We start from the raw sequence: 15,417 nt of genomic DNA on the forward strand, positions 1-15,417 counted from the left end.
ACAAAAATTTTACAGTATGAAATAAGAAGTCAAAATTATAATATTATATGTCCATTCCTGCCCTCAGTTAAAAAAAATAAGCCAAGTGGTGTATAAACACTTAAAATACGTGAATTGATTGATTTATTTTTTTCACTTAAACTTAATGAAAAAGCAGGTATAAGAGTGTTTTCATGATTTAGATGTTTAGAAGACATAAAATGTTTAAATTTGCTTGTAAGTCAGCAATTATGTTTGGACTTCTCATCTTATAATTATGACGTAGCATCTCATTGTGTTGACTTTATCTCACAATTCAAACTTTTGTCTTAAGTATGTGTTTTCTGTCACGATTTCTCATAACTTTGTCAATTTAGTCTTTTTATGCAATTTATATAACCTTTTTGTATGTAATAATTATGACAGTATGTGATAATTTCTACTTTTTATCTTTTGTCATAATTTACACTTTGATATCATTTTTGACTGTCAGTCTTACCTTAGATGTCGTAATTATGACTTAGTATGTCAAAATATCAACTTTATATTGTACTTATGACTTACAATCTCATAATGTATAAATTTTAATCTCATAATTATGATTTACCAAAGCATGGATTTTTAATTTCATAGTTTAGGGTTCTCTCTTCGGTTCAGTCCTCCCATTTAGGCACAAAATGCAACTGAGTCTGACAACAAGAGCAAAAAGAAATCCCCATTTTAGTTCAAACCACAGTGTGTTGTGAGGCCTTCACCGTCTTCTGTGAAGCTACTCCCTTCAAACTATAAAGAAAAAACATCCATCTATTACATAAATGGCACACCTGAACATTGATTGTGGAGATATTACACTGACGGATACAGGGAAAACCTTTCAGAGAAAATATCTCCCCTTTGATGTCATCCCACAGTGCCACTGGATAGAAGCACATCAAAGGATGACACGTTTGGCACACTGTGTTATCAAAGCACAGGTGAGCTCACCATTCTCACATGAATTATGCTGCACGTTTTAGTTTGGTGAAAAAAGATACTGTGTGACTTGTATAATATAATTAATATATAGTATTATACTATAATTATATTTGACTATATATATTAAATAGTGCATAGTAGATATAATTAATAGTATAAAATCATTAATATAATATCGCTGCTGCCGCGTGACCCAACCGTAGCTCCGCCCACCGCCAGCTACAGGGAGCGATTGAACACCAGGAGCTGCTGCTGTTTACACTCTGTGTGCCGCAGCAGTGTTTTCCTCTACAGATTCCCACGGACAAATTCTCCCTCATTATGGGAGACAAGGCAGGCACCCGGTGAGTATTTGTTTTTAAAGCTTAAGACCTCAAATGAATTTTGTTTGGGATCATTCTTGTTGAAATTATTAAGCGAACAGTAGGAAAGCTAATACTAGCTGGATTGTGAATGGACGTGGATGGATAACCTGACTGCGCGTGATGGAGAAACAGCACGTTTATTATATTAGAAATGTTTTGTCTGTATCATTTTGTTAGAAATATGTATTAAACGTTTCCAAAGGCTTCATTAGAAGTCCGTTCATCCTTTAGCATTCATGTCGCATAGCTTGGCAGCTAACAACTGCTGCCCACATCCTCTTACTGCTTATTTAATGAAACTTAGTATTATTAATGTTTTCAGCATGATTGTAATAATACTGGGATTTGCAAGCAAACTAGTTCTCCCAGCATGCCATTTGCTGCTCTTCAGCATTTGTTTACTCTTGCCATCTACTTCACTTTAAAATGTTCCCACCTACATTTACAATCGATCAGTTTTGATAATGCCTGTGATTAATCATGTGCTCATTCTCTTATTCCAAAGGGTATTCAAGAAGTCCAGTCCAAATTGCAAGGTTTTTAAGATTTTTATATATCACAGTATCACAGTTTTGGTTTCCACAAGTAGTTACAACCCTCTCTGTTTTCACAGCTTACAGTATATTTGGGGAAAAGAGATTTTGTGGACCATCTAGATCACGTGGACCCTGTTGGTCAGTGGTTTCAGATAAACAGTTCAATTGAATTTTAATGGAGAAGTAAAAGTCTGCTAGTTAAATCCACTGACTTAAATCATGTTATACTTCTGCTACAGATGGTGTTATTCTGGTCGACCCTGAATATCTCAAAGATAGAAAAGGTGAGCTTGAAAGCATGTTATTTGGTATAAATGCATTGAAATGGCAATTCTGGACGATACCGATAAGTCGATAATTATTTACATATAATAGCTGGTAACCAGTAAACTGCAGAGACTATAATTGCATATTGTTTTAAGTAAAAAAAAAAAAATTATAAACAAAAACACTAAAAATGAAATTCAGTAAATTACATGCTAGAATTTATGCTTTTCAACATTAAAAAGTACAACATGAAAAATGGATATTCATTTTGATATTTGACTGTTGTCTAAAAATTACAACAGTGTTATTTAATTATTACTTTTTAAAGATTCAAGTGAGCATTAGATGATTGCAAAGGTAATCTAAATGTAAATACAAGGAAATGAGAATGCCAATTTAATTATATGATACCAATATATCAAGCATCCCTACTGTTTAGTTTTCCAGTTGATGAGTTTGGAAAGCTTATCTCAAATAGAACATTTTTTCCATGCTTTATGACAACTTATTTTACATCATATGCAAATGATGTCTCACTTCTAGTATAAACTTTATTTGTTTTTCCTCCAGTATTTGTGACCTTAACCTGTGCGTTCCGGTATGGCCGTGAGGACCTTGATGTTCTAGGGCTTTCCTTCCGAAAAGATCTTTACATCTACACTTTTCAGGCCTATCCTCCCATTCCAGAGGAATCCAAGCCCCACAGTCATCTGCAGGAGAGGCTTTTGAAGAAAATGGGCCAGAATGCTTATCCTTTTCATTTCACTGTGAGTTTCTCCCTGTGAGGTTTTTTTTTTTTTTTTTTTTTATCTTTTAAATGATTTTAAATGATTGTGTTGTGATGCTTAAATTCACTTGTAGCATTTAAATGATTATATAGTATTTGTTTTTAATTATTATTTTATGTATTTATTTTGTAAAATTTTATTTTTGTTATTTATTAAAGGGGTCATATGTTGCTAAAAAAAAGAACATTATTTTGTGTATTTGGGGTGTGTTTATGTGGTTTATGGTTCAAAACACATTATTTTCCATATACTGTACATTATTGTTGCTCCTTTATGCCCCGCCTTTCTGAAACGCGTTGATTTTTACAAAGCTCATTGTTCTTAAAAGTGAGGTGTACACTGGTTGGCCCATTATCCAGTGCATGGTGATTGGCTGAATACCTCGTGGCGATTTTTCGCTAAATTGGAAGTACTTGATCAGATACTGAAATGTACTTCTGTTTTTCAGATACCACAAAACTTGCCATGCTCTGTTACTCTGCAGCCCGGGCCTGAGGACACAGGAAAGGTATTATCACTCATATGTGGCTCATTTTAACACAACAAACTCCATCTAACACCTTTAGATTTGCCCGGGTGATTTTGTCCTTTGTTCATCTCCGTCGTTCTCACTTCAGGCCTGTGGTGTGGATTTTGAGATCAGGGCTTTCTGTGCCAAAACGACTGAAGAGAAGAACCACAAAAGGTTTGATTATTTATAATTTCCTTCCCATAATCATTTGTTTTCAGTGTAAAATAGATAAGAAAAGAGAGTTTAGATCTTATTTGAAGCTTGTTTCTTCCTCCACAGGAATTCAGTGCGATTAATGATACGTAAAGTCCAGTATGCCCCTGAGAAACCCGGCCCACAGCCGATGGTGGAGATGACGAGGAGTTTCCTCATGTCAGATCGGTCATTACACCTGGAGGCTTCACTAGATAAAGAGGTATCATACTGTTTAATGCATTCGGGTGTGTATTGACCTGGAAGAGATCAATACAGAGAGACATTTCAAAACACTGCATTGTTTTTAATAAGGGAATGAAACTTTGCAAGTGCTTCAAGACTCTCAAAATACACATTATTTATTTATTAATTTATTTAAGTTTTCACAAAATGGAAGTTTCTTACTTGAAAGAATTCCAAGACGAGATATATAACATTTCTAAAAAGCACAAATATATAACATTTCTAAAAATCTCTCTCTCTCTCTCTCTCTCTCTCTCTCTATATATATATACAGTGCCTTGCGAATGTATTCATAGCCCTTAATTTTTAACATTTTGTTTTGTTGCTGCCTTATGTTAAACTGCTTTAAATTTGTTTTTTTCCCAAACAATTTACACTCCATACACTATAATTGTAAAGCAAAAAAAAAAAAAAAAAACAATTTAACATCTTTGCAAATTTTATACAAATAAAAAACTACAATGATTCCATTGCATAAGTATTCATACCCTTTTCTGGGACAGTTGAAATTTAGCTCAGGAGCATTCATTTTGCTTGTAGATTTTACTACATTTCAAGTACAGTTAACCTGTGGCAAATACAATTGAATGGGTATGATTTGGGATGGCACACACATCTTAATAAAAGGTGTAACAGCTGATAATGCATATCAGAGAAAAAAACAAGCCCTGAGGTCAAAAGAACTGCCTGTAGAGCTCAGAAACAGGTTTGCGTTAAGCCACACATCTGGAGAAGAGTTCAGAAAAAAATTCTGCTTCATTGAAGGGTCACAGAAGCATGTAGACTCTGTTACCATTAATGGAAGAAGTTTGAGACAACCAGGACTCTTCCTAGAGCTGGCCTCCTGGCCAAACTGAGTAAGTGATGGAGAAGGGCTTTGGTTAGTGTGGTGACCAAGAACCTGATGGTCACTCTAGTTGAGCTCCATGATCGTATGTGGAGAGCTCCATGATCGTATCACTGCAACACTCCACCAGTCTGGTCTTTATGGCAGTGTGGGCAAACTCAATCCTCTCTTCAGTTAAGACACATGAAAACATGCTTGGAATTTACAAAAAAGCACCTAAACGACCCTCAGACTCTGAGAAACAAGATTCTCTGGTCTGATGAACCTCAATTCTAAGCATCATGTTTGAAGGAAACCAGCTCTGCTCATCACCTGCAGAGTAGCATCCCAAAAGTAAAGTGTGCTGGTAGTAACCTCATGCTGTGGGGCTGTTTTTCAGCGCCAGGGACTGAGGGACTCGTCAGAGTAGAAGGAACACTCAGTCCAGCAAAATATTGAGATAGCCTTGATGAAAACCCAGTCCAGAGCATTCAGAAGCTCAGACTGGGCAGAAGGTTCATCTTCCAACAGGACAGTGACCCTAAACACACTATAGACAACTCTGTGAATGTCCTTTTGTGGCCCAGCCACAGCCTGAGCTTGAACCCAATCAAATATTTCTGGAGAAACCTGAAAATGTGCATCTGCCCCCATCCAACCTGACAGAGCTTGAGAGGTGAAGAGATGAGGAGAAGAATGGCATATAATTTCCAAATGCTGATGAGCAAAGCTTGTCGCATCAAACAAAAAAGACTTGAGACTGTAAAGGTGCTTCAGCTAAATATTTAGTTAAGGGTATGGATACTTATGCAATGTACTTATTTCAGTTTTTTATTTTTAATAAATGTACGAAGTTGTGACAGTTCTGTTTTTGCTTTGTCATTATGGTGTATAGTGTGTAGATTGATGTGGATAAAAAAAAAAAGTAATATAAAGAAGTTTATCAAAAGGCAGCAACATAATAAAATGTGGAAAAAAATAAATAAAAAATTAAGGGGTGTGAATGCTTTCGCAAGGCACTGTATAATATCTATGCATATGTGTGTGGGTATATATATCCATTATACAGAAATGTATACAGAAATATTTTTCACATTCACTTATCAAAGAGAAGTTGCTGATCAGATACAATATGATTTTAATTGATAAATATTAAGTTATGACTGCAATGCAAAGTAATGGACATGCAATGTGAAAATATATACAGATTTTAATGCATCACGAAAGTTAACACCGATCAGTACTAGTAATAAATAATTAACCTTGATATTCTCACCCAGCTCTATTACCATGGGGAGCCCATCAGTGTTAATGTCCATGTCACCAATAACTCAACCAAGACTGTGAAAAGGGTTAAAATATCAGGTGAGTTACAGCCAACAGTTCTCCTATTGCTGTTTGTAGATTGACATTATTTTCCTATCGCTCTCATCATCTATGATCTGGTATTACCGCTGTACTGTTTACATTTGTGTCTCCGCAGTAAGACAGTATGCTGACATCTGCCTCTTCAGTACAGCACAGTACAAATGTCCAGTGGCTCAGATAGAAGCAGAGTAAGTGTATGAACTTTTAGTTGTCTTTTTATTCAAGATTTATCATTGAGATGGCATTGAGAACACAAACCTGTCCAAACCTTTCATCTGTTTGCGGACTTTGTAATGATGTGTACTTAGTTAACAATGTGTATCTGTTCCGTCTCTGTGTCCTGCAGCGATCAGGTGGCATCCAGCTCTACTTTTTGTAAAGTGTACACACTCACACCCACTCTCAACAACAATCGAGAGAAGAGAGGACTGGCGCTGGATGGAAAACTCAGACATGAGGACACCAACCTGGCGTCCAGTACTATGTGAGTAATGCTGTACTTTTTGCACATTTTACCCATATGCTCAGTGGTTAGTTACCATGATAAAACACCTATTTATTTCCTTATAAAATAGTAATATTGTAGAAATACAGATTAACTTAATTAACACATAGAGGCATGTTTGCAAAAATCTAGTTAAACAATCAAAATGTTCACAAAATGGAAGTTTCCTACTTGAAATTCTACTCTGCCTAGAAATATTATCAATGTTCAATATTATTATCCATGTCGAAAACAGTTGAGCTGCTTAATGTTTTTGTGGAAACCATGATACATATTTTTCAGAATTCTTTAAATAGAAAGTTCAGATCGATTTTGTAACATTATTAATATCTTAACAGTTACTTTTAAACAATTTAATGCATCTTTGCCGAATAACAAATGCTAAAAACCTTACTAACTCCACACTTTTGAGTGGTAGTGTACAATCAAAAATGGTGTTCTTGCCTGATTCATCAGTCAATGGTTGACCATTGGTGCCAAAAGCAGTTGATTTCCCTGTTTCACCGTGTGACACATTGCAGAAGTTTTGTGTTGACCTCAATTTTTTGAAGATAAAGAGCCAATTGATTGATTCTGTGTATGTGCTTGACTGCAGCGTGAAGGATGTGAGTAATAAGGAAGTTCTGGGTGTCCTGGTGTCATATCGGGTTAAAGTCAAACTGGTGGTCTCCCGTGGAGGGTAAGTCATGTGTTCTGTCCCACCTGCTTCCTCTCTTCAGTCACACACTGGGGAACAGTTTTGATTGTTCTGTATTGTGTGTGTATGTGCACAAGATTGATGATATATATTAACAATAGTGAACAGTATTTGTGAGGTTGACCTTATTTGATCTTTTTTTTTGGTTTGATATTTTCAGTGCTGGTGCTTTAGTAAGAGTGCTGTGCTTTAGCTGTTAAAACTTTTGCAGGATGCTGTGAGGCTGTGAGTGTTTTACACTCCCTCCCTGAACTGTGCTGCTTCGTTCTGGTTATCAGATCATTTTGTCATTCTCCCATTGTTTTATGTCTCTCTCTCTCTGTCTGTTTCCTTCCCCTCCATCTGTCTGTTGCGTCAGGCTTTTAAGCAGCTTGCTGGAGAGGTAAATACATCCATTGTGCATGGTGTTTTGCTGTAGTGTCTCTAGGTCTGCCATGAAAAGAAGATCTGCATGCTGTTCAGAGCTCTGCTCAAATTTACCCTGATGTTTCCTGTCTGATATTCATAGAGTTGGAGCACTAACCTTAACACACATAAAGCCGCATGTATGGATGAATCTCACTAAGAAATGTCTAGTTCATATCTGTATCTCTAAATCCAAAGAAAGGCATTTTATAATGAAGATAATCAATCTTTTTTGGGCCTCTTTATTACACTGGGGAAAATCATCATATATTAAAATAATTTAAGTAAAACAAATACTACTAGAATGATGTACACTTTCAGTTGTACTTTACAAATTTATAAAAAAAATATATATTTTTTAAATAATTAAACCTTTTCCACATGATGAAACCAGCTGAATCGTTAAGCTTTGCGAATGTTTTTTGAAAGCATTCATATGTATGTTTATTCCTTTACAAAGACATTTTTAATTATTATTATACAACAATAAGGTTATATTAGTTAATGTAAGTTAATGTATTGACTAACATGAACAAACAATGAAACAATACATTTATTACAGTATTAATTAATCTTTGATAATGTCAGTTAAGAAAATGACAGTCGTTCATTGTTAGTTCATGTTTATTCACAGCGCATTAACTAATGTTAACAAGCACAACTCTTGATTTTAATAATGCATTAATAAGATTAAGATTAATAAGTGCTGTAGAAGTATTGTTCTTTCTGAGATCATGTTAACTAATGTTAACTAATGAACCTTATTGTAAAGTGTTACCATTTTACATTTTGCACAATATACACTACTGTTAAAAAAAAGGCTCTTACGCTTAAAAATAAAAAAAAAACGATATTGTGAAATATTAGTGAAATGCAATTTAAAATAACAGTTTTCTATTTTTATATATGTTGCTGAATTTTCAGCAGCCATTACTTCAGTGTCACATGATCCTTCAGAAATCATTTTTATATGCTGATTTGCTTATTCTGTGATTTAAATAGAAAGTTCAAAGAGGAGAAATATTGTTTGGATTTTTAAATATGGGCTAATCAGTTCGTGAGAGATTGATCCTCTTATAAGCTCTTGCACACCTCAGGTATTTCAAATGATGGCAGTGTTGGTTTTTGCGTTGTTTTTCTCTTTCATTCAGGGACGTCTCCGTAGAACTGCCTTTTGTCTTAATGCATCCAAAACCCACAGATTCCACCCTTTCACATTCAACCTCAGGTTTGTGCCAAGAAATTATTAAACAACACAAAACACCTCATTAATTGCACTAAATAGGCTGCATGGAACTATAACAGGACCTCCTTTATTAAGTTACTGTTACTTTTTTGTTCAACAGCTGCTCCAGTGTTGGATCCACCAGTTGACACCAACTTGATAGAATTTGACACAAAGTAAGTGAAAGTTTTTTTTTTTTATATAAACATTAAGCATAATGATCATGTATCTCTTGTTTTTTTTCTCTGTTACTCTTTCTAACAGCGGGCTAACCCCAGATGACGACATTGTATTCGAGGACTTTGCTCGCTTGCGGTTAAAAGGAATAATCGACAAGGAAGAGGACTGCTGAATTTATCATCTCATTCATCATGAACAGAAGCGCTTCTCATTAAATCATGCATCTCATCTCCTCGAGGGTCTAACAGTGAAACAATTCTCATCTCATTACGAAAGAAGCAGTATTGGGATATTTTACTGGAAACTGGACAAATGTAAAAGACTAATTAATATACATATGAAAAGATAATGAAGGAGGGGATTCCAGGGAATTTCATGTTTTTGCATAGGCATGTAAAATTATATCTTTCTTTGAAATTGTGCCAGCTCTTATGTTATGAACAGCAAGCCACTCTGTGAAGATAGTGAGATTTGCTCCATATTTATTCCTCTACAAAGATGCTCATGAATTTTCATGTGATCTATATACAGTATGGACAGAGGGATGGTTTCATTGACACGGGCTGTGCATGTTTCTCAGTGCTGCTGTGAGGATCATGTGTGATTGAGCACAGGATGTTAATATATGAAAGTGCTGCTTTTAATTTGTCAGACTGCTGCATTGGTTAAAAAAAAAAGAGAGAAGTAAATGTAGAGATTTAACATCCTACAAGAGAAAGGACATTTGTTGTGTTATTTCAATTTTCATAAATACAGGATACACTGTTCGCCATTGTATTTTTCTTTTAAAACTGATTTTTAATTTAATTTTTTTAAATAAAACTAATAGAAATACAACATGGCTGTGTTACTGTGTTATTAAATATAGGTATTAAGAATAAGCTTTATTTGTTTTTTGTAAAATAATCTCCAAAAGCACAGAAATATTGCCAAAACAATTCACATTCATAGATAAGCAAGTTTCAAGAAAGGAGGGCGTTCTGTGGGGTTGATTTCTGAGCTGCTGTTGGCTGCACGAGATCTGACACGAGACCGCTTTTTCAGTCGACCAGCCAAACATTGCCACCTAGTGGATGATAAATGAATTGCAAATCATTGATATGCAAAGTCATTGAAGACACTAATAAAATATTAATAGAATTACATTCACCTTTCTTGTATTGCATTGTATTTATTAATCCTCTCAGCCTCGTCTTTCTTCTCCTCTAACCAGCGTTCGAGGAGCTGCTCGTTCTGGAGGTTTGCGGCAGTCAGCTCTTCTCTCAGTGAGCTGTGCTCCAGTCTCAGTGCTGTCAGTTCCTTAGATTGACACTCAAGCTGATACTCGTATTCCTCCACATTGGCCTTCAGACAGAAAGCCCCTTTGGCCAATACAATCGCTTCGGTCCTGTAGCGGGCAACTCTATGGCAGGAAGACACAGTGGCCTTTTAGGACTGCTGGTCTTGATGATTTTGTCATCTTTTTCAAGATGTAACTGTCTGTTTGACCTACAGTGAGTGAAAGTATTGTAACTCTGCCTCTTTCAGCTATATATTGCTGGTCAGATCTGAGATTTCCTGTTTGAGCTAGAAAAAACAAGAGGAAGGATATTCCATCGTTAGTAGTAGGGATAGACTATGGAAACTGTGATGCATTGTTTCAGGATTCTTTGATGAATGATGTTCAAAAGAACAGAATTTATTTGAAAATAGAAGTATTTTGTCACCTTATTCATTCCTTTATTGTCAGTTTTGATCAATTTAATGCATCCTTGTTGAATAAAATGGTTTTTTTTTTTTTTTTTTTTTTTTCAAACAATGAATTTTTTCCAAAAATGTTAGGCAAACCAACTATTTTCAACACTGATAATACAGAAGAGGCAAATCAGAAAATTAGAATGAATTCTGATATTAATATTTCACAATATTACTGTATTTTTGATCAAATGAATGCAGACTTGATAAGCATTAGAGACTTCTTTCAAAAACATTAAAAAGCTTAATTATTAATTAAAAACAACAAAATCTAATTAAATGTAGAAATGACAATGTTATGCAAAAAATCCCAAGATCTGGTGGCAAGTAAAATATTAGTTTTTACAATAAGGCAGTTTATTACTGATGTTTATTGTTCTGGATATTACTCTCGCCTGTTGATTAAGAAATTCCAGCTCACTGACTCTCAAAGAAAGGGTGCCGCCTTCATCTGGGCATCTGGAGCTTCCTTTTTCTTTGGAACTGAGGAAAATATGACAGCAAACAAAACACAATAAATTGAAATGTATGGCAAGTGCATATAACAGGTTACATGCATAAACTATTCTAATTCATTCCAATAAGTCAAGAAATCAAATCAGTTCTAGAACAGATGTCAGGTACTGTTGGTCTTACCTGCATGCGTTCATGTCTTGCCAGAGTTTCATGTGAAAGGCCAGCATCTCCTCTAGCCTGGACACTGTCAGAGTATCCAGCCGTTACTGAAGCAATACTGATAGCTTGTGTCACGCTGTACATTTGTGATGAAACTCACCCTTGTCAAAAAGGCCAGAGAAAGGATCTCTCTGCCTACAGTCTCTGAGAAACAGCTCAGCCCGCACGTGACTCTTCCAGGACTTCATGGTCCGTCTGTGGTGGAGTTCAGATTGATAATTCACCTTTTTACATTAAATATTACAGGCGGTTCCAGATAACTCATTTCTGTCCAGATGTGGCGCAAATGGCTTTAATTACTAGTTAAGCATAACCCATGTTTTGTGTCCATCAATGCAGTCAGCGGGGTTCGCGTTGTATTAATTTGTTCCGCTGCGGCTTCCGTAGTTAGCTACACACTGAGAGCGGTTACATTGAGCATCTCGTCAAGTTTAGCCTACAGTGAATGAACGTAAGTAGCCTTAAAAATACCTATTAAACATGGCTTTCTGAGGTGCTTTATTAATATTTGAGCAAATAGACACTCGTTGTGTAGCTAACGTGTGTTTGATTTTTCTGCTGTTGTTGCTCATGCTGTACGTCGGAGTTGTGCGCTAGTCTTTCGTCTTGTTTTCTTGTTTTTTTTTCTGTAGGTTGCGGTCGGAATGGCGAATGACAGGCTGAGAGCGTTAGAAGATGTGGAGAAGGAGATTGCTTCAGTGCTGCAGAGCGCAGGTTTGTCACTTCATAAATGAGTGCATGTGTTTAATTTCAGTAATGCTTAATATTAATTCAGACACGTATTCTGGATTCTGATTGCATTACCTTATAAATCCTGTAAATCAGGGGTCACCAGACTCGATCCTGGAGGGATCCTGCAGAGTTTAGCTCCAACTCTAATCAAACACACCTGAATCAGCTAATCAAGCTCTTACCAGGGATACTTGAATCTTCCAGACAGGTGTGTTGAGGAAAGCTGGAGCTAAAGTCTGCCCTCCAGGACCAAGTTTGGTGGCCCCTGCAGTAAACAGACCATCTGGGCCACACCGGCAGACCAGCAACCTCATCTACAGTGATAATATTTAGCATTTTTTATGTTTAATCACGTAGACAAATTGAATAGTAACAGTCTGTCTTTCAGGAACGATCGTTCTGGAGCTTTCTAAAGAGAAGGCCAATGCCAGTTTATTAGACCGACAGCTGAACCAGTTCCAGACCTCCATCAACAGAGTGGAGAGTGAACTGAGTGCACAGATCCGATATCTGACACAGGTGTGTGTGTGTTCACATCTATCTATCTATCTTTCAGTCATTCTATCTATTGTTCTGTCGTTCATCTATCTATGTATGCTGTATATATGTATAAAACAGAATTGGAGGAAACCTTCGACTGCCTCTGTGATGTGATCTAACTTCCTCCTTTTTTCTTTCTCTCATCCTGTTTTGAGTAAAGGTGGCAACAGGTCAGCCTCATGAGGGATCGACATACTCGGCCAGAAAGGACTGTCAGATGGCCCTAAACCGGTCCGAGTATGCCCGGGTCAAACTGGGAGAGCTGGGACGCACCTGTGAGATAATGCTTGAGCCTCAGACGTAAAGATATATTAAATGAACTGTTGCTTTCTAATATCTATCAGCTGACTTCATAAGTATGCACATGCATCAAAACATTTTTGAATACCGTCGTCAAGCCAACAACACTTTTTATTCTTCATATTCTAAGGAAAATTTCTATGACAAAACCATTGCTTACAATATCACCAAAGCTTTTGTCTTATTGAGAGTTGTTACATGTTTTCTAATTTTCTGTAATCACTTTTTTTTTTATTAATAGTTATGACTTAAGAACAATAAAATATTTTTTCACTAGTATTTTATTGAAGGAAACGTGAGACTCTTCATTCACATATCTTGTTCATCACAGTTGTGATAATATCAAGTATACAGCACAAGGGTTGTAGGATGTACTCCAGTAAAACAACAGACATTTATATTACCATACAAACATTTAAACATCGAAATAAAAAAAGTAAAAACATTCACACATTCTACATGAACACCAGCTACTATCATATGGACTCATAGTGTTTTTTAGGTTCATCAGAAGACAACTGTTAAAGACTTTCTGCTTGTTTTGTTTATTTATATCATAGGGAGTGTGGAGCCAAAGATCTGAATATTTCTGGAAAATATATAATACATAGCATGCGTATATATGCACACTGCATGTATCAGTGCATATGTACCGTTTCTCATGATTATTTCACTTTGTATTCATTACACTATCAATATATCTTGTGTTTAGATTTTGTCCTGAAGACGAACTGCCAAATATATCCAATTCAGACAATGTAACAGAACAAACTTTGCTCCTAGATCACTGAGAAGTCTTTTAAAAATAAATAATTACAAATAATTGCTGTTGAATTTGAAATTGTTTGGGTTTATGTGACCATGTACTCCTGGCGCTTGTTAAGGCGAACCTGACAGAGAGACACTGCGCCGACACCTACATAGATGGCAGCAGCAATAAAGCAGTTGATGCCGACTTGGTTGTAGAGTCCGTAAATGGTCTGCGGTGGATTCTTGCTGTTGAAGAAACGAAAATTAACCAGTAAACATTTGCACATAGGAATGTCATGCCTGCTCATTCTCATTCAATGCATGTAGTCTGTTCAAAATATGAGCCCTCATTATACTTCAATTAATAAAAAAAATTCACTACCATTCAAAAGCTGAGTTTGGTAAAATGGTAGAAGTGTTTTTGAAATAAGTCTCTTGGGCTCAAAAAGGCAGCATTTATAGCAAAAATACGGTAAAACAGTAATACTGTGAAATATTACAATTGTACTGTAATATAGTTTTCTATTTGAATATATTTAAAATGTAATTTATTCCTGTGATAGCAAAGCTGAATTTTCTGCATCATTACTCCAGTCTTCAGTGTCACATGATCATTAAGAAATCATTCTAATATTCCGATTTGCTGCTCAAGAAACATTATTATCAATGTCGAAAACAGTTTTGCCGTTAAATATTTTTGTGGAAACCATGACATTTTTTCATGATGTTTGATCCAAAGAAAGTCCAAAAGAACAGCGTTTATTTAAAACATAATTTTTTTGAAACATTATAAATGCCTTTACAGTCACTTTTGTTGAATTGAATGTGTCCTTACTGGGAGAGTGAGAGAAAAAAGAAAACTTATTGACCCCAAAAAGGTAAATTGTTTTAAAATATTTGATCAGATTGACTCACTCATCACGGATGTCTTCCTCAGTAAATGGAACATCTTCGATCAGCACAGCAGATTTTGCACTGAAGAAAATTCCCAACATTGACTGAAAAAAATAATATCGTATTAAGACATTAGGTGGAATTAAATATGGATAGGAACCCAATGCATATCTATAAACACACACAAACGCAAAGAAAAGAAAATAACTTAAAAATGATCATGTCAAAGCTGTAAATAATAGCTATAAGGCCTTTACATCCTATTACCGTTACCCCAACACCTGCTGTTTTATTCCTCATTTCAAGTTCCTGGTATATCCAGCTGATAAATAGGTGACTGAACAGATCTATTTATGCACGTTTATTATAAATGCATACATTTTCTATCAGTGAAAATCAAAATACAGCAATATTTACTATATCGGTAAAATATTCCTGTCGGTTAGGGTGAATGCCATTAGCTAACAGTTACAGCTAGCAAGCAATGTCAAGAAGACTAACGTATAATCCTTACCAGCATAATGACACCCCAGATGCTTAACACGATTCCACATGCGGCCAACTTGGGCCCACAGAATAAAAGCGACGGCATTTTATCCGATTCTTCCTCACAAAACTGGGAAAATGATTCTACATCCAGTCGGGATGACAACCTGCCTCCAGCTTTCTCTCGATCCAATCGACGGGATGTATTATCGGCAGCACTCGGGCTTGTTCGACTAGTTCC

The 15,417-nt window shown here is 35.9% G+C and overlaps 3 protein-coding genes and 1 pseudogene across 4 annotated transcripts; 2 read left to right on the forward strand and 2 right to left on the reverse strand.

Moving 5' to 3' along the window:
• The first annotated feature begins 1,152 nt into the window (after positions 1 to 1,152).
• LOC109067782 (arrestin red cell-like) lies at positions 1,153 to 9,902 on the forward strand. Of its 2 annotated transcripts, XM_042765010.1 has the most exons (16): positions 1,153 to 1,298; positions 1,825 to 1,855; positions 1,933 to 1,993; positions 2,095 to 2,139; positions 2,693 to 2,889; positions 3,359 to 3,418; positions 3,528 to 3,595; positions 3,701 to 3,836; positions 5,966 to 6,050; positions 6,169 to 6,241; positions 6,400 to 6,537; positions 7,154 to 7,237; positions 7,614 to 7,637; positions 8,812 to 8,888; positions 9,007 to 9,061; positions 9,150 to 9,902. In XM_042765010.1, exons 1-16 carry the CDS (start codon positions 1,276 to 1,278, stop codon positions 9,235 to 9,237), a joined length of 1,245 nt encoding a protein of 414 aa, XP_042620944.1. In that variant the 5' UTR covers positions 1,153 to 1,275; the 3' UTR covers positions 9,238 to 9,902. The 2 variants fall into 2 exon arrangements, with proteins under 2 accessions (XP_042620944.1, XP_042620945.1); XM_042765011.1 differs by lacking the exon at positions 7,614 to 7,637.
• An 86-nt stretch (positions 9,903 to 9,988) lies between these two features.
• Positions 9,989 to 11,707, reverse strand: LOC122146427 (annotated as a pseudogene).
• Positions 11,708 to 11,813: 106 nt separating this feature from the next.
• Positions 11,814 to 13,330, forward strand: LOC109067783 (mediator of RNA polymerase II transcription subunit 11-like). The gene is made up of 4 exons (XM_042765012.1): positions 11,814 to 11,925; positions 12,107 to 12,188; positions 12,595 to 12,725; positions 12,907 to 13,330. The coding sequence occupies exons 1-4, from the start codon at positions 11,920 to 11,922 to the stop codon at positions 13,048 to 13,050; spliced, it is 363 nt and encodes a 120-aa protein (XP_042620946.1). The 5' UTR covers positions 11,814 to 11,919; the 3' UTR covers positions 13,051 to 13,330.
• Positions 13,310 to 15,389, reverse strand: rnasekb (ribonuclease, RNase K b). Its single transcript, XM_019084678.2, has 3 exons — positions 15,205 to 15,389; positions 14,712 to 14,794; positions 13,310 to 14,042 (listed from the first exon to the last, which is right to left on the reverse strand). Exons 1-3 carry the CDS (start codon positions 15,280 to 15,282, stop codon positions 13,898 to 13,900), a joined length of 306 nt encoding a protein of 101 aa, XP_018940223.1. The 5' UTR covers positions 15,283 to 15,389; the 3' UTR covers positions 13,310 to 13,897.
• Between the last annotated feature and the right edge of the window lie 28 nt (positions 15,390 to 15,417).

The sequence above is a fragment of the Cyprinus carpio genome, chromosome A10 (assembly GCF_018340385.1).
Source record: "Cyprinus carpio isolate SPL01 chromosome A10, ASM1834038v1, whole genome shotgun sequence".
Taxonomy (NCBI): Eukaryota; Metazoa; Chordata; class Actinopteri; order Cypriniformes; family Cyprinidae; genus Cyprinus; species Cyprinus carpio.